This window comes from Myotis brandtii, unplaced genomic scaffold (genome assembly GCF_000412655.1).
Source record: "Myotis brandtii unplaced genomic scaffold, ASM41265v1 scaffold303, whole genome shotgun sequence".
In the NCBI taxonomy this organism is placed as follows: Eukaryota; Metazoa; Chordata; class Mammalia; order Chiroptera; family Vespertilionidae; genus Myotis; species Myotis brandtii.
In genome coordinates, this window is record NW_005361573.1 from 5,051,260 (window position 1) to 5,069,098 (window position 17,839).

The following is a 17,839-nucleotide window of genomic DNA, read 5'->3' on the forward strand; positions in this document are numbered from 1 at the left end:
GGGGATCGAGCCTGCAACCCCCCTGACCAGGAATTAAACCATGACCTCTTGGTTCCTGGGTTGATGCTCAACCACTGACCCACCCTGGCCGGGCCCCACACAGTTTTTGTAGTCTTAAGAGCAACTCCAAGAACAAGTAATTTGATGCAATTCATCCCAGGCTTGGAGAACTGGTGGCAAATGTTCACCTGATGAAGGGACCACTTTACACACGAGGGCTGGCAGCCTGTTCACACGCATTTCAGAATCAAAGGGCTTAGCACAGTGGTTTTCGAGCCATAGTGCTATTACAACACTGGCTGCTGGGATGCACCCTTGGAGTTTTCGAATCACTTGGTCTGGAGGAGGGCCTGGGAATTTGCATTTCTATCGAGCTCCCAGATGGTTTTGAAGCTGCTGATCTGGGGTGGGGGGCACATTTTGAGAACAGCTAGTTAGAATTCATTTCCAAAGAGGTTTCATTTCATCACCAAGGCATATTGGAGTGGACAGGAGAGAGAATCAGTGAACTTGAATACAGGACAATTGAGATGGTCATGTTTTAGGACAGGGTGAGTGCAGGAGGCAACCAACCTATGTGTTTCTCTCACATTTGTTTCTCTCTCTCTCTTTCTCCCTCCCTCCTTCCCTTTATTTTCTCTAAAAATCAATGGGAAAAAATATCCTCAGGTGAGGATTAACAACAACAAAAAAGGAGGGATATCTATATGTACTAATAGGCAAAGATCTCCAAAATCAATTTTATATGAAAACGCCAGTCATGGAACAACACAGGAAGTAAGATTGCATAATGTAGAAATATGTGTATGTTCATACACGTATACGAATGACTAGAAAAATTACTTTAACATAAACTTTACACTAACAGTTATTCAGAAAGTTAGTGGGAGTGGATGGGAGAGATGGGTTGTCAGTGGGGAGTATTATATTAAATTCTGTAGACCAAAGCATTGTTTGAATATTCATAACAGTATCATAGGTAGGCATTTCTTATGTAATTTATTAAGGACATTTTAATTTGTTGATTTACTTCTAAAACAGTGTGTTTTCAAGCTATATATAAGCCCACATAGAGAGAATCATCATTTAGAATGTCAAAATAGCACAGAAACAGACAAAAGATATATATTGAGGTAACACCAATAAATAAACTAACATTAATCTATAAAATTAAATTGTGGTGATGCTGCACAACTGTGACAATTCTAAAATACACGGAACTGTACACTCTATTATTTATCTTTTAATGGAATTTATTGGGTGACATTGGTTAATAAAACTATACAGGTTTCAGGTGTGCAGCTCAAGAAAACATCATCTGCCCCCACTGCACTGTGCGCTCATTACCCCAAAGAAAGTCTCTTTCTGTCCCCATTTATCCCCCCTTTGCCTACTGCCCACCTCCACCTACCTTTTCGTCTGGCTATCACCTCAAATATGTGTGTATGTGTGTGGGGATGTTTTGCTTAATCCTTTCACCTTCTTTCATCCAGCTACCCAAACCACCTCCCTCCCAAAGCTGTCAGTCTGTTCCATGTATCCATGCCTCTGTCTCTATTTTGTTTGTCAGTTTATTTTATTACATTCCCCTTTTTTTCACCCAGGCCCCCAACCCCCTCCCCTCTGACTTCTGTCAGTCTGTTTTATGTATCTGAGTCTGTTTGAACTGTACACTTGAAACAGATACATTTTATGATATGTGAATTATATTTTAATAAAGTGGTTTAAGAAAATCAATGGCTCAATATGCTAACTTTTAGTGGGGGATGAGTTTATTGAAGGCAGAAACGAATAATTTTTAAAAAGTTCGTAAAAATAGTCACCACGGGCATTTCCAGCTCACTTCCCCTCAACTTCTAGGAACCATTCCTATTTTTCAAGCCCCTGAGATCAGCGAGGTGAATTCGGGGAGACAATGTCGCTGTTTTTCCGATGAGGGCATCCTAGGCGAGGCAGAGTAGGGGGAGGTAGTCTGTCAACGTGGAAATCTCTGGAAAGAGCAGGAAACAAGTTTGACGCAGGGCAAGCTATCTGATGAGCTCCATACAAAAATAATTTATTCCCAAACTCTCCTAGTTTACACACACACATAGGGAGTCAGCTCACTGGCTTTCTAAATGATCAGCTCTTTCTCCACTGACACAAAGGAACAGCAAACGCTAAAAGTCATGCCTAGAGTTATTGGGTAAAATTAGCAACTGCATATCTCCCTTTTGCATCACAACAAACTCTACAGGTGAAAGATCAATGCTGTCCTCTGCTTCATCTATCCTCTAGTGGCCCCGGTGGGGTTCAGGCGAAATAGCCGTGAGCAAAGACGGCCACGGCCAGGAGCACGATGGCGTTGACGTTCACCACGGTCCTCCAGAGGGGCTTCTCGGACGTGTCTGTCAGCTTCCTCCTCAGGGCTTCTTCCTCCTCTTTGCTCAGCTTGGGGCCTTTCCTCTGCAAACCGCAGAACGCCTCGTACGCTCTCCTGAAACACCCCGGCGTTTCCCCGGGATCATCTGAACCAAAGAAAGATAAACAAATGATCACAAAGCTCGAGAAATCCGACTCCCGTCAAGGTCGTGCGGATGACGGCAAAGAATGACGACAACTTACTTCTATGCCTTAGAGAAATATCCCTGCGAAAACACAGATAACTCCAGTTATAGAAAAATGGAGCCCGGCCAGCGTGACTCAGTGGCTGAGTGTTGACCTGTGAACCTGGAGGTCACGGTTCGATTCTCGGTCAGGGCACATGCCCAGGTTGCAGGCTCGATCCCCAGTAGGGGGCGTGCAGGAGGCAGCTGATCAATGATCCTCTCTCATCATTGATGTTTCTCTCTCTCCCTCTCCCTCCCTCTCTGAAATCAATAAAAATATATTAAAAGAAAAACAAAAAACTTTTGCATAGCATAGAGCCCAATAAACAAAGTCAAACAAGTGCCAAGCTGGGGAAAACATTTGCATCTTATATCCCACAGGGTGTGATATCCTTGTAGTAATGAGTTTCTTGAAATAGAGAACATCCTACAAACAACTCCATGTAAACACGCTAGAGCGATGAATCAACAGTTCAAAGCGAGAGAGAGAGTTCTCAAACCAAAGGCAAACCAGACATTACCTTCATCAGCATCATCATCAGCTTCTTCCTGTCTCTGCTCTTCTGCGTCTAAATCGATTCGCTCCTCTGTCCGGTTCCGAAGAGCCCAGCACAGGCGATACAGCTGCCCAGGGAGCACAGACAGGCCCATGAGTGATGAGCAAGTGTTTACAATAACATAACAGCACATTTACTGTACAGTGCAAAAAATCCCACAGTGTGGGAAGACATACACAACAAAGAAGAGGTCTTCTACCACACTCATTCACCAAAGCACACTATTTTACATTATTTCTGGCCTGGCCGGCATGGCTCAGTGGTTGAGCATCGAGCTATGAACCAGGAGGTCACGGTTCGATTCCCGGTCAAGGGCACATGCCTGGATTGCAGGCTCCATCCCCAGTATGGGGTGTGCAGGAGGCAGCCAATCAGTGATTCTCTCTCATCATTGATGTTTTTCTCTCTCTCTCTCTCTCTTCCTCTCAGAAATCAATAAAAATATATTTAAAAGAATAAAAGGAGCATATAGCTGTGACTCCTCACTCACATGCACATCAGGAATGGGTTTTGTTAGCAGGGAAACTCCCAGGATGACCACGATGGAAACGACAAAGAGAATCATGGCGAAGTACAGGTAGTGCACGCCACAGATGATTTTGGGACAGTTACTGGCAGCCAAGCAGGTCCCTGTTCCGTAGGCAAACTCTGCAATCATACGAAACAGGCCGATCAGCAGTCCGACGATGAGACCCCAGAAGGCTCCCTGCGCAAGAAGCAAGAACAAAACCAGGGGATTTAGAGGAGAGGAGAAGCTCATTCTAGGAGGTCATAATTACCACCCTTCCTGCTTTCTCCACTAAGCACTACACAGGACCCTGGCTGGTGTGGCTCCGTGGATAGAGTATCGGCCTCTGGACTGAAGGGTCCCGGGTTTGATTCCAGTCAAGGGCACGTACCGGTTGTGGCTTGATCCCCAGCCCTGGTTGGGGTGCCTACGGGAGGTCACCAATTGATGTGTCTCTCTCACATCGATGTTTCTCTCTGTCTCTCCCCCTCCTTTCCACTCTCTCTAAAAATCAATGGAAAGGTATCCTTGGATAAGGATTAACAACAACAACAAAGAACCAATCCATGGCTAACCTTGAGGGCAAGGCCACCGAAGCAGGGAAAGATGCCAATGCGTGTGGTTGCTAGTGGCCTGTTTCCCTCCGTGGCCTTGAAACACCATGATGGCACTGTTCATTCTCCACTTTGCTTTCACGAAAGACCTACCTTAGTACCTGTTTTCGCTGAACGAAAGGAATTCCAAGAGGGTTTTTACTTTTATGAAAAAAGTCGAAAAGAGGCAAAATGCAGGGGAGCCATGAGAGTGACCTCGCCAAGCTCCTTCCCCAGAACCACACCCAGCAGCTCAGCGTCAGGCCGCCTAGCTTTGCGCTGTGCCTGTGAGCATCTCTGCTTCATCTTGATGTGTTCTGTGAGTCCGTTAGCAAGATGTGTCCTAATGTATCAAAAGCCTAAGAGAGGTAGGACCCCTGGCTGGTGTGGCTCAGTGGATAGAGCGTCGGCCTGCAGACTGAAGGGTCCTGGGTTTGATTCTGATCAAGGGCACAGGCCCGGGTTGTGGACTCGATCCCCAGTAGGGGGCAGGAGGCAGCTGATCAATGATTCTCTTTCATCATTGATGTTTTTCTCTCTCCCACTCCCTTTCTCTCTGAAATCAATAATATATATATTATTGGCCCCAAGAATGCATTCAAGAATTTTTAAATATACATATATTTAAAAAGCTTTTTTAAAAAGCATAAGAGAGGATATTTTTGGGGGTCTGAAATTCTCAAAAAATTTCCATATAAATCAAGGGTACATGCCTCTTCACTTTATGCCATTTCGGTTTGCGGGTAGCGGGGGAAACCTGTACGGTCTACTTTGACCCAAGCTTAGGTTTACTGCGACTTTTCTGTTGTACATAGATTCAAACACTTGTGACTGATTTTGTAGCATGAACAGAACTCTGACTTATGTGACACAAGTTGCAGAGTCGACGGGCCTTGAGTTGTATGAATTGGATGGAAAGGATGCATTTTCCTCCCAGCGAGAGAAAGACGTTTTCCCCCCACTCCAGCAGGAAAAGAAGTCCCCGCACTTCCACTCACCTGTTCATTGACTCGCTTGCAGAAGATGGCGAGCAGGAAGACAGCGGCGATGGGCGGCCCCAGGTAGCTAGAGATGGATTCTATGTAATGAAACAGCTGTCCGTTTTGAGACACTTGTACCAACGGGACCCACAAAATGCTAATGATAATTAACAGGATGATGAACAGCCTGGGAAGCAAACAAAAGGAAGGGTTGATTAAACGGAAGCATCACTGGTACGTCCACTGTGCTTGGGTTCTTGAATGCATTCTTGGGGCCATTTATTGATTTTTATCCCCCCCGCCCAAAGAAATCCAAGCTCCTTGAAACCTCATGCCAGGCCATTGCGTAGGACTATCTGTGAGTAAAATGCCAGTAAAGCAATTGCTAGCAAAAGGAAGGGATGATTAAGCGGAAGCATCACTGGTACGTCCACTGTGCTTGAGTTCTTGAATGCATTCTTGGGGCCATTCATTGATTTTTATTTCCCCCCCAAAGAAATTCAAGCTCCTTGAAACCTCATGCCAGGCCATTGCGTAGGACTATCTGTGAGTAAAATGCCAATAAAGCAATTGCTATTCTACAATCAGTCATAATAGCTTCAATGATGAGATTAAGTATTCATTTATAAAAACAGTTCCAATGTCAGCATTCGGTTAATAATTCTCTAATGCAGTTCATGCACTGTAGCAATTAGGAAAAGAAACACACAGCACTAGGTCTAAGTAATCATTTGTAGGACACAGAAAGCAGACTCCTGTTTTGGTTTTTTTTCCTAGCTTGAGAGAAACTGAGTCAGGATGCAAGCTTTAGAATTAAAATATCCTCTGTCCCAGAATGCTGAGTGAGTTGGCCAGAAATGCTAATTTGTGTGTTTTTGCTGCTTGAGTACTTTGGCGGGTAGAAGGAATTGGTTAAAATATTGAGATGCAGCAAAAATCTATTCGGTTTTGCTCCTGGGGGTCAGGAGCAAAACCAAATAGGTTCACTTTTTAAAACTTTGCAATATTCTTCTGTGCTTGTGATATGAATAAACAAATAATAATAATTTACGGGACTCTCTGTAAAAGGCCATGGCTTGTCTGTGCTCACCGGAAACAGAAAGGTGGGAGTTGGGGGAACCGGGGACAAGCATTTGGGCGGGAGACTGAGGCACAGGGCCTCATTTCAGCTCTACAAAACTTCTGCAACCTTGCAATAACTAAGCGTGATAAACCACGGGCGGTCCGAGCACAGGGTCCAGAACACAGTAAAGATTCAAGAAATAGCACCTCCTATCGTCATTGTCATCATCACCCGAAAGCAAACGGTGTGTGTCCTGTGCTCTCTTATCTTCAGTTGTTTTCAGCTGTTTGCTGTCACACGCAGAATAAAATCCAAAGTCCTCTTATGGCCGGAATAGCCCTGCGTGATCTCCCGACCCCCACCTTTCTGATTTTGTTTCCTATCGCTCTCACGGGCCAGCCTCACCTCTTGCTGTCCTCACACACACCCCACACGTGACTGTGGAGGACTGCAGGCAGCACTGACTGCTCCTCCACACGGAGCCTCGGGGCTCCCCCCACACTCTCCCCAGGGCTCTGCTCAAATGCCACTTCTTCCGTGAGGACCCCCTGAGCACCGTGTTAAGTTAGTCCCCATCCTTAATCCTGCTCTAATTTTCTTCCTAGCGTTTTTTAAAATATATTTTTATTTATTTAAGAGAGGAAGGAAGAGAGAGAGAGAGAGAGAGAGAGAGAGATCAATGATGAGAGAGAACCATTGATCGACTACCTCCTGCACGCCCTCCACTGGGGATCGAGCCCACAACCCCGGGCCTGTGCCCTGACTGGGAATCAAACCGGTGACTTCCTGGTTCATAGGTGGTTTCTCAACCACTAAGCCACGCCGGCTGGGCATCTTCCTAGCATTTTTTGTCACCAGATATAGAATATATTTATGATCTGTCTTCCCCACCAAGGCATAAATCCCATGAGGCATGAACTTATTTTTCATATCGATGCCATTTTTTTCATATTTGTATTCCGGGTGATAGTAGGCATTTAATAAGAAAGAGAGGAAAAGAGAAACTCATTAACTGATCATTGAGACTTAGAGGGGGCTCATAACCAAGATCGTTGACCCATCCGTGGACTACTGCATCTTGGACCTACTGAATTCTAGCCCAACACTTTTCTACCACAGAAACCCAGAGGCCTATGGTCTTCCTCTCCTGTAGCATTTATCCAGAGTCACGATCTGGACCAACCAAGCCCTCGGAATTTCTCCAAGTGCTTCATTTACCAAAGCGATTGTTACTGTCTTCAGCAACGCATCGTCTTTTAAAGAGGTGGTTAGTTTCTCTTGACTCCCCGTTTTTAATGAATGCAGTTGGTAAACTCATCTGTGGTAGTGTGTGGAGGTCCCTCATCTGTTACTTCCTGCCTGTGATATGCATGGAAACTTCTAGAGATGATGCCTTAACCTGTGAGAGTAGATGGAAACTTTAGACCCTGTGAAAGACATTGATGGGATTTCACGAAGAGGTGGTTGGGAGTGGGTGTGAGGGGAGGAATAAAGAGACAATCAGAGGCATTTGGAAATCTGAAAAAGAAACTATTTCCTTGTCCTATCTGGTTTGGCTCAGTGGATATATTTTAAAAAAAGAAACTATTTCCTTGGTACGTATGGCCCCAAATTTCGTATCTAGAAAGAGATAGAGTTGGGTTAAATGTCCTCTAATGGTCCTTTACCCACTCTAGAACTCTATGAGTAGTTTATCTGAACCCCAAATGAGGAGGCTCTATTTCACTTCGATGTCGCTACCTTTGCAGAGAAATTTAAGACAGAAACCAGGGTTCTCTCACCGCCCAGCGATCAAGAGCTCTCTCTCCGAGGCCTGCTTCCGGATCTTCGTGTAGAGGTCCATGGTGAAGAGGGTGCTGGCGCTGTTGAAGATGGAGGTCAGGGAGCTCATGAGAGACGCCAACATGACTGACAGCATCAGGCCTCGCAGCCCTGCGGCCGGAAGAGGAGGCAACCACGAGTAAGGAACTGGACGCCATGAGCTGTGATCACTTGCCAACCAGAGGGCCATTCAAAGGTAAAATGTCACACGGACTGTTTACTAACTGATGTGCCCATGGATACATGCCATCGTGTAGCATTTTCTGCCTATTTCCTGGCGATTCTCAGAATTATTGACAAGTAAAAATTGCATGTATTTAAGGTGTACAACATGATGTTTTGATAGATACAGCATGTGAATGGTTACCACAATCAAGCTAATTAACCCAGTCATCACATCACCTAGTAACTAATACCTTGTTTTGTTGTGAGAATACTTGAGATCTATTTTCTTAATAAACTTCAAGTACACAAGACATTATTATTAACTGTAGTCTTTATGCTGTGGTCTCCAGAACTTATCCATATTATAACTGAACGTGTGTACCCTTTGACCAATATCTTCCTATTTCCCCATTCCCCATCCCCTGGCAACCACCATTCCACTTCTCTGTTTCTTTAGATTCTACATATAAGTGACATCATGCAGTATTTGTCTTTGAGAGAGACACATCGATTGGTGCCTCCCACACTCACTGGGAGCAGTGACTGGGGGTCGGGGATAGAACCTGCAACCCAGGTACGGGTCCTATACTGGAACTCAAACCTGAGACCCTCTGGTTCATAGGCCGATGCTCTAACCATTGAGAAACACCAGCCAGGGCTCATCACACTTTCTTTACCCATTTACCTGAGCAGGACATTTTCTTACCGTCAGGCATCAGCTCCATCACCAGCATTGGGTAGGCGTAGTTAGTGCAGCCGACTTCAGTGCCACAGTGTTTCACACACTCAGAGGGGACAACACAGGCCACCTTCTCTGAAGAGGAAGTCAGATAAGTGGGTTCAGTGAGTGGGGCCCAAACAGGTGAGACCTACAACCATTGGCCGCAGAGACGAGTGGTAAGGTCATGAGTTAGAGGAAAGACGTTTGCCTGGAAATTGAGGCTCAACTTTGAACTGCATGCAATCGATCTGCTTCCTCTTTGGCTAGAATACACCTTTCCAAGTGTCACAGCTGTAGCTTCCCTGGCACTGGCCCGAGAGGCAGGCTCTGCCTTGGGATGTGGCCCAGCTAGAGCATTAGAGGGAGCGATTCCCCCTCCAGAAAAGCTGCAAGAGCATACGTCCTCCCAGGAGCACAGAACTCCACAGATCAAACAGCAGCAACACAGCACTCAGGCAGCTGGTCCTGTGCGCCATCATTCAGCCAGTGTCTTTCTCCCACATCTAAGAGGAGGTGCCGCTTGTGATGTTGGGGTGACTGCCCCTGGTGGGATGATGCCTCATTCATTGTGGCAGTTGCACAATACCTTGCTGATATTTTAGCTAAAATGACATTATGGGATATTTTTCTATCTGTTTTCACAATGTCATTTTAGCTAAAGTATCAGCAAGTCACCCAGAATACTAACACCTTCGCACACGAGCTTCTCTTAGTTTATTATTCCTTTCTAATCCTTTTCCGGAGAGAAATGTGTTTATGGCACAACTACGGTCATTGTTGCGGTGATATTTTATAGTCTGCTGTTTATATCCAACATGATGATGTCAGCATGGCCCCAAGTCTTGAGATAGTGAACAATCCTATCTTTGGCTACTCCCTGGATATCTACCCGTTCTTTGTTGCTATAGACAACACCATAATATTGCAATAAGCAGGAATGCTGGTCACCTGATGCTCCTCTTAACAGGTTTTCAGGAAAATAAACCCGTTTTCTCCAGGCCCAGTTGAGAAAACATGAAGTGAGGTTAGTGCTATCTGATGGACTGCCTCCATAAACACCAGTGGTCTCGGATCAGGCAAGAAATATTCTATGTTTCCTTCACTCCTCATAATACATTTTTTTTTTAAAAAAAGATGGCAGTTTTTTTTTTTAAATTAATTAATTAATTTATTTTTGTTAATCCTCACTGAAGGATATTTTCCCATTGATTTTTAGGGAGCGTGAAAGATAGACGGAAAGACAGAGAGAAACATCGATGTGAGAGAAACACATCGATGGGTTGCCTCCTGCACGTGGCCCGACCAGGGCCCGGGCTGGGGAAGAGCCTGCAACCAAAGTACATGCCCTTGACCAGGATCAAACCCGGGACCCTTTGGTCTGCAGGCCAACGCTCTATCCGCTGAGCCACACCGGCGAGGGCATAATAAAGATTTTTAAGGGAGATTTTCAACATTAGCAGTTACTCTTAGCTGACTTAAAACATCTTAAAAACCACGATTCGTAATTCAAGCATAAATGATGGGAACTTATGGCTCCGGACTTGCCTGTGTACAGGATGCGGCTGATCATTCCTGGCATCACCATGAGGAACATGGGCAGCAGCTTCAGGTACCCACACATGATGCAGGCGGCCTTCACGTGGGACATGTCCTTGCCGGAGAGGCAGCGTTGCACGATGACCTGCCGGGAGAACACGCCTTGTCATGGGACAGCCGGAGGACGCGTCACGGGAGGGGAGCGCCTCTTCAGGGACTAGCGTGCCAATGAGAAGTGGGATGGTGATGAGAGAAGAATGAGCTTCGGAGTAAAATGTGGATTTGGACCCCTGCTCCTCCCACATGAGCATTTGACTTCTGTGAGTTTCAGGTTTCTCATCTGTAAATAGGGTTCTTTCTTTCTTTTTTGTAAAAAAGTATATTGATATTGACTACAGAGAGGAAGGGAGAGGGAGAGAGAGATAGAAACATCAATGATGAGAGAGACTCATGGATCAGCTGCCTCCTGCATGCCCCCTACTGGGGATCGAGCCCGAAACCCGGGCATGTGCCCTGACCCGGAACTGAACCCGGGGCCCTTCAGTCCGCAGGCCGACGCTCTATCCACTGAGCCAAACCGGCTAGGGCAAAGTGTTTGACTTTTTAAATGGTGAAACTAGATGATTTTCTAGGAGAAGAAAAAGAACAACATAAAGGTATTCACACATACACTCACACACACACACTCAGTCACACACACATACACACTCACACACGCACACACACACACACTTTACCTGATCTGTGCACCAGTACCACGCAGCCACGATGGTCATTCCTATGATCATTCCCGGCCACGGAATGTCCCCGGTGACAGCATCTCGGAAAATGTGGAAGGAGTCTGGCCGAGGAGTGTAGCACGCGGGGCTAATTGTCAGGTTGTCCCCTTGGACTATGGATGGGATGGCGTTCATATACTTCTCCGTAAAACTCTCATAGCCTCCGACTTCGGCAAATGCTGCAACAGCATCGGATACAAGACAGTGTTCCACAGAAACGTGAGACACCCATTTCCCTAACGACCCCTCCGTGATGGGAGGCACTCCGGCACCTCCCATCAGCCTGGTCGTATTCTCAGGACCCTTCTCTCGGGATCCACAGCCCCATGACTTCCACCCCATGGCCCCGTTCACACAGCCATCACTTACCAAACCCCATGAGGATGAACGAGCCGATCAGCATGATGATGGTCTGGAGGGTGTCGGTGTAAATAACCGAGGCCAAGCCGCCTGTGGGGAGAAGGAAAGAGCCAGGGTGTTTGACTCAGGTGCCCTCCCCTACTTGCCTTTGCCTTTAGGTTCTCTAAACACCGGAAATGACTCAGCAGAAAACAGATCGGAAGCTCCTGGTGGCATCATCATCTCCTTGGAAGGTGTGTCTCTCATTGGTCCTGTCTTCCTCGCCTTGCCTCCACTCAACGTTTCTATGAATTACGGTAGAGTTCTACCTTTGTGTGCGCTTTTGAATATTAAGTAGGGGGAAAGGCCATGTTATAATATCGTGAAAATCTCCCATAACAACCCCTCAATTCGCTCTATTTAGCACAGGATACCTGCTCTAAAGAACTGGGCGAAGCCATTTCTGTTCCAGCGTTGGAACATACCATCGTTTCCTTAGTGGAATACCGTATATTACTGTTGACCTGCGTTTTGCGGCAATGTCGTTGAGCCCAAATAGCGTCTCCCTGTCCCACCCATCACATCGTTATCCTGGATCAAGGTGATCATAACTAACAACGAGGATCCGCTTTCCTACGCTCTGGCTGTGTTTCTAGGCTGCGACTGACTCTGAGCGGAATAAAGGGAGAGCCTTACCTTGGCAGCGACAAGGCTAACGCTCAGGTGACACGAGCAGAAGGTAGCATGGCCGAGCTAAGCACGCGGTGGACTCACCAGTGATCGTGTAGATGGCGGTGATAGCCAAGAGGATGAAGATCGCCAGGTAGAGGTCCAGCCCCAGGGCCAGCTTGATGAATATGGCTCCGGAGAATATGTCTGACTATAATGAGACAGGCAGGGCCATCAGCCCATAGCTTCAATCTCTCTCTTTTTTTTAAAGTTTATTTTTATTGATCTCAGAGAGGAAGGGAGAAGGAGAGAGATAGAAGCATCAACGATGAGAGAGAATCACTGATCGGCTGCCTCCTGCATGCCCCACACTGGGGATCGAGCCTGCAACCAAGGCATGTGCCTTGTCTGGGAATCGAACCCTGACCTCCTGGTTCATAGGTCGACACTCAACCACTGAGCCACACTGGCCGGGCCCTTAGCTTTGATCTCTTTGCCTATCTCTCCTTCTGTTGAACTCCTCTAGCCCAACTCCAACCCTGGCTAAATCCAGTTTCCCACTTACTCTGTGCCTGCACCTAGGGATGTTTCTTCTGTGTTTCTAATTAGATTCAATCTCTTTGCCTATCTCTCCTTCCGTTGAACTCCCCTAGCCCAACTCCAACCCTGGCTAAATCCAGTTTCCCACTTACTCTGTGCCTGCACCTAGGGATGTTTCTTCTGTGTTTCTAACTAACATGCTTACATGCCATTCCCCATGTTTTTGTTATGTTTTGGTTTCGAGTGAGGTGAGGTGAGGGGAAGGGATACGGGGGCAGGATTCAGGATCCGAAGCGTTAGAGGCAGGTTCCTTTGGAGAACCCGGGTTCAGAGGGGTGTCACAGGAGATGGGAGATGTTTTCCTCCCTAAGATTTGAAATGAAACCTGGGGCAGGAGGACTGGGGAGGCTGTCCTGTCCTCACTCCTCATCGTGATCGGTTTAACCAGTAACCAGGACCCAATCTGTTATCAGAGTGCAATAGCAATAGTGCACAGAAGGTTGTGCGCAAGATTAATCATTATTAATAGCACTTAAAACATGACCTTGTAGGTAGGATGGACTCCTGCTACTGTACCTTCTCAGCCGACCACAGACCCTGCACAGTCAGTCACACACATGCCCTTGACCTTCCTGTTCCTCCGTTCAGCTCCCATCATTCCATCACGCCCCTGCCCCCCCTCAACCGGATCCTTCTGCCACCGGAGGCTGCACCCCGTGAGCCCCTTCGGCCACTCGCATTCTGCCCCAGCGCCTGGTTCATGCCCTGGAGGATCGCAAAGCTGTAGAGGTCAGAGGCAGGGGAGACCTGGGAGGTCACTGAGCCCCGCCCACCTGGGGAACATGGCGAGCCCCTCGCTTCCCTCGGCCCCTCCTCTTTCCTGGCCTGGGGGTTGTGTAATCCCCCAACACCCCAAGCGGAGACTTCCATTCCCACCCGCTTTCCTGGGCATCCACAGCATGTCTTCTTGTGCTTGTCCACACACTCCACTCAAGCTCACACTGACTATATCTGCAGCCATTGTCATAAAGTACTAACAATCTTATGGTTAAATTGTTTTTATTCAAGTGTGTTTTTTATGTTAATCCCCACCGAAGGATATTTTTCTATTAATTTTTATTTTTTATTTTATTTTTAAAAATATATTTTTGTTGATTTTAGAGAGGGAGAGAGAGATAGAAACATCAATGATGAGAGAGAATCATTGATTGGCTGCCTCCTGCTTGCCACCTACTGGGGATCGAGCCCACAACCTGGGCATGTGCCCATGACCAGAATCGAGCCCTGGGCCCTTCAGTCCGCAGGCAGATGCTCTATCCACTGAGCCAAACCGGATAGGGCAATCAATTAATATTTTTACTCCTCTATTTGGCATTACTCACTCTGGCTTTGAAATCAGACAAGTAAGCAGAAAAATAACACAGGTGATATGCAAAAAAATTTTTGTTTTAATGGAGAACCTACTTTCTGAGTCAGGTAGGTGAAAGAAGTCATTGTCATGTACTTGATTTACAAACATGAATACCCTACCATCCAGCAACTATCGGGGCCAGGGAAAGAGCCTGCAACTGAGGTACGTGCCCTTGACTGGATTCGAACCTGGGACCCTGTGGTCCACGGGCCGATGAGCCACACTGGCTCGGGCTTTGGTTAACTTCTTAACTTCTTAACCATGTGGTGAACTCCTAGCACACAGGGATCCTCGCTCCCCCGGGCTCGGAGCGCCACATGCACAGGAAGCGCTGGGAGAGGCTCACGCTGCGCCAGGCGGGCTCAGCCCCTCATCCGAGCAGCTGGCTCACTTCCAGCCACGACTCCACTCAACAGCAGAGCGATGGGGAGTCAGCTTCCGCCCTCAGGAGCGGCCCAGACTCTGCACCCCGGGCCATAACCTCATGAGTCACTGATGTGCCAGCAGCAAGCCGTTACTCTGTCTTTGTTTTCTACACGTGCTGCTGACTCTTCAAACTCCTCTCTGCTTTCCTCCATGATTATCTCCAAGGAATTTAATTAAACACACACACACACACACACACAACTTTAGAGTTCTTTCAACACGTATTTGTGAAATATATTGTGTAGGGGCAGCCTTAGATTAAAAAAGAAAAAATTAAGGGCCCTGGCTGGTGTGGTGCTGTTGGTTGGGTGCCATCCTGTGCACCCGTGCCGATTCGATTCTTGGTCAAGGGCACAAGCCTGGGTTGCGGGTTCGATCCCCAGTGTGGGGCGTGTAGGAAGCAGCTGATCCATGATTCTCTCTCATCATTGTTGTTTCTCTCTCTCTCCCTCTCCCTTCCTCTCAGAAAGCAATACAAGGATATATTATTTAAAAGCAATCTTGCAAAGCTTAACACGCCAGGAGCACAAACTCACCGAGATCCTCAAAGCCACGCAGATGAAGAGGGAGAGGACGGAGAGGTAGATCTGGAGCCGCTTCCCCCCGAAGCGCTTCTTGAGGTACTCGGGCATGGTCATCACCTGCGGAGACAGCAGGGGCTCACTGGCTCAGCACATCCGGTCACTCCACACTCACCGAGCACGCGGGGCGGGCAGGCCTGTGGCGCCTCGGGAAACCGAGGGCAGGGAGGCATCGTCTCTCGGGAAAGCAGCAAAGCCGGGTGGACACGGGCGCTGGGATCAGACAACCTTGGGACGGGCTCCCAGCGCCCACACTGACTAGAAATGTAACATTTTGCGAGTGACCCTCTCCCTGGACTCCACTCCTCTCATCTGTAAAGTAGGGTTTTCATGGGACGGTAGATGTAAAATACCCACGCCACCACCAAATGCACGGCAAACGCTCAATGGATAATTTTTATGATTTTCACCCAAACTATGACAGTCTAGTTAAAACGTTACTTGCAGCCTGGCCGGGTGCAGCTCAGCGGTTGAGCGTCGACCCAGGATCCAGGAGGTCACCGGTTTGATTCCCGGTCAGGGCACAGGCCCGGGTTGCGGGCTCGATCCCCAGTGTGGGGCCTGAGGGAGGCAGCCGGTCCATGATTCTCTCTCATCATTGATGTTTCTCTCTCTCCCTCTCCCTTCTTCTCTGAAGTCAATAAAAATATGTTAAAAAACAAACAAACAAAAGGCCCAGAGAGACAGAGCAGGCGGAAGGGAAGCCACCACAGCTGTGGTACATCCTACCCTTCATCACAAATGAAACCGCTTTACAAGTGTCAGAATAGCACGAATCAGGAGGAAGGAAAATGCCCCAAGTTGGGGAGGACGTGGGCGAGTGGAGCCCTCACGGCGGGGAAGGCCTGGGAGCAGGTGGCTGAGCCATTCGCAAGAGCAGCCGGGCAGCACCCAGTGGCTCTGGGTCATTGTAAGCCCAGAGACCCTGCAACAAACGGTCTTACCCAGGTCTCCCGGCTGAGCAGGGAGAATGAGTGTGTCAATGGATGCCGACCAGGCGTGCCCACAGCCCCCGCGGGTACTCACGCCTGCCTTGATGTATATGGGGACAAAGAACCAGCCGAGCACCAGCAACAGCACCAGGGCCTGCAGGAAATCAAGCAGAGAGGGAGGCGTCAGAGAGGCCTGGCCTGGGGGCCGTGCCGTCTCACGGCCTCGGAGTCTGAAAAGAAAAGGCGGCCAGTCCTCCCTGACTGTCGTCGCCCATGATGTCACTTACGTTCCACTCAAAGACTGCGGTGGCGATGCCCGAAGCCGCCCCGGTGCCCGCCAGCCCCACGAAGTGGCCGCTGCCGATGTTGCTGGCGAAGAGGGAGGCGCCCATCTGGAATCCAAGAGCACAGACGCGGGTCAGAGTTAACAGACTCCAATCAGGCTTCCGAACCGCAGGGACACGTGGCGATGTTCCCGTGGCTACCCCTTGGGCCAGGAGCCCGCCAACTACAGCCCGTGGGCGGAACCCGGTGTCCGTAGGGTTGGTGCGCCCAGAGTATTTCTTCCGTTTCTAAACGGTTAACAAAAGAGCTAGCCCAGCGGGCGTGGCTCAGTGGTTGAGCATCGACCTATGAACCAGGAGGTCATGGTTCGATTTCCGCCGGTCAAGACACATGCCCGGGTTGTGGGCTTGATCTCCAGTAGGGGGCGTGCAAGAGGCAAGCTGATCAATGATTCTCACCATTGATGTTTCTCTCCCTCTCGCTCTCCCTCTCTCTCTCCTTCTTCTCCCTCCCTCTCTGAAAAAAAAAAAAAGATGAGCACACCCAATGTTTTCTTTACTCTTACACACACACACACACACACACACACACACACACACACACACAAAGTTCATCTCCCAGAAGCTCTGCCCACTCACCGGCCACCAGACCATGTCCCGGCCAGCCAGGAAGAAGCCCCCAACGGTGCCCCGGTTGGTCTTCAGCATGGCCTGTGGGGAGGGAAGACGTGGGGCGGTCAGACCACAGCCGCCGCACCAAGGTGCCCCCGGCGCCGGGTCACGGTGCCGATGAAACGGACCCTTTCCAGCTCCCCCGAAGAGAGAAACATTCTCCTGGAGACTGCGACGTAGCACCGATTTTTAAAGGACCAAACCAGAAACCGGGGACTTCAGGGATTACATTTCTCAACGTTCGTCCTAACCGCTCTGGTTAGTTTCATTTAGGAAGACAATGGGGGAGATAGCTGTAATACTGCCCACAATACGAAACAGGAAAACGCTGTGAGTGAGGTGTCTCTGAAGCTGTGTGTGGAAGGAAATCGGTAGCCTTCAATCCGTTACCAAAAGAAAGAAGGGGCATCAGTGAATTAAGCATCCAACTCAACTGTGGTAGAAAGTGAGAAAATAACAAAGGGAAATAAGAGAAGTGAGATAAGAAAAACAATGTCGCCTCTCCAGCGTGGCTCAGTGGTTGAGCATCGACCTATGAACCAGGAGGTCACGGTTCGATTCCCGGTCAGGGCACATGCCCGGGTTGTGGGCTCGATCCCCAGTAGGGGGGCGTGCAGGAGGCAGCCGGTCCATGATTCTCTCTCCTCATTGATGTTTCTAGCTCTCTCTCTCTC

General features: G+C 48.3%; 1 protein-coding gene across 1 annotated transcript in view; it reads right to left on the reverse strand.

The window, feature by feature from the left end:
- Window positions 1-1,658: 1,658 nt before the first annotated feature.
- Window positions 1,659-17,839, reverse strand: part of SLC5A4 (solute carrier family 5 (glucose activated ion channel), member 4) — a 16,836-nt gene continuing 655 nt past the window's right edge. Inside the window, exons 2-15 of the mRNA XM_005869787.2 lie at window positions 17,133-17,204; window positions 16,497-16,601; window positions 16,304-16,363; window positions 15,233-15,337; window positions 12,425-12,530; window positions 11,681-11,761; window positions 11,270-11,490; window positions 10,542-10,677; window positions 8,982-9,089; window positions 8,071-8,221; window positions 5,245-5,413; window positions 3,636-3,851; window positions 3,110-3,212; window positions 1,659-2,507 (exon numbers count right to left, since the gene is read on the reverse strand). Coding sequence (XP_005869849.1) covers window positions 2,293-2,507; window positions 3,110-3,212; window positions 3,636-3,851; window positions 5,245-5,413; window positions 8,071-8,221; window positions 8,982-9,089; window positions 10,542-10,677; window positions 11,270-11,490; window positions 11,681-11,761; window positions 12,425-12,530; window positions 15,233-15,337; window positions 16,304-16,363; window positions 16,497-16,601; window positions 17,133-17,204 — 1,848 coding nt within the window. The 3' untranslated portion in view covers window positions 1,659-2,292. The remainder of the gene's footprint in view (window positions 2,508-3,109; window positions 3,213-3,635; window positions 3,852-5,244; window positions 5,414-8,070; window positions 8,222-8,981; window positions 9,090-10,541; window positions 10,678-11,269; window positions 11,491-11,680; window positions 11,762-12,424; window positions 12,531-15,232; window positions 15,338-16,303; window positions 16,364-16,496; window positions 16,602-17,132; window positions 17,205-17,839) is intronic.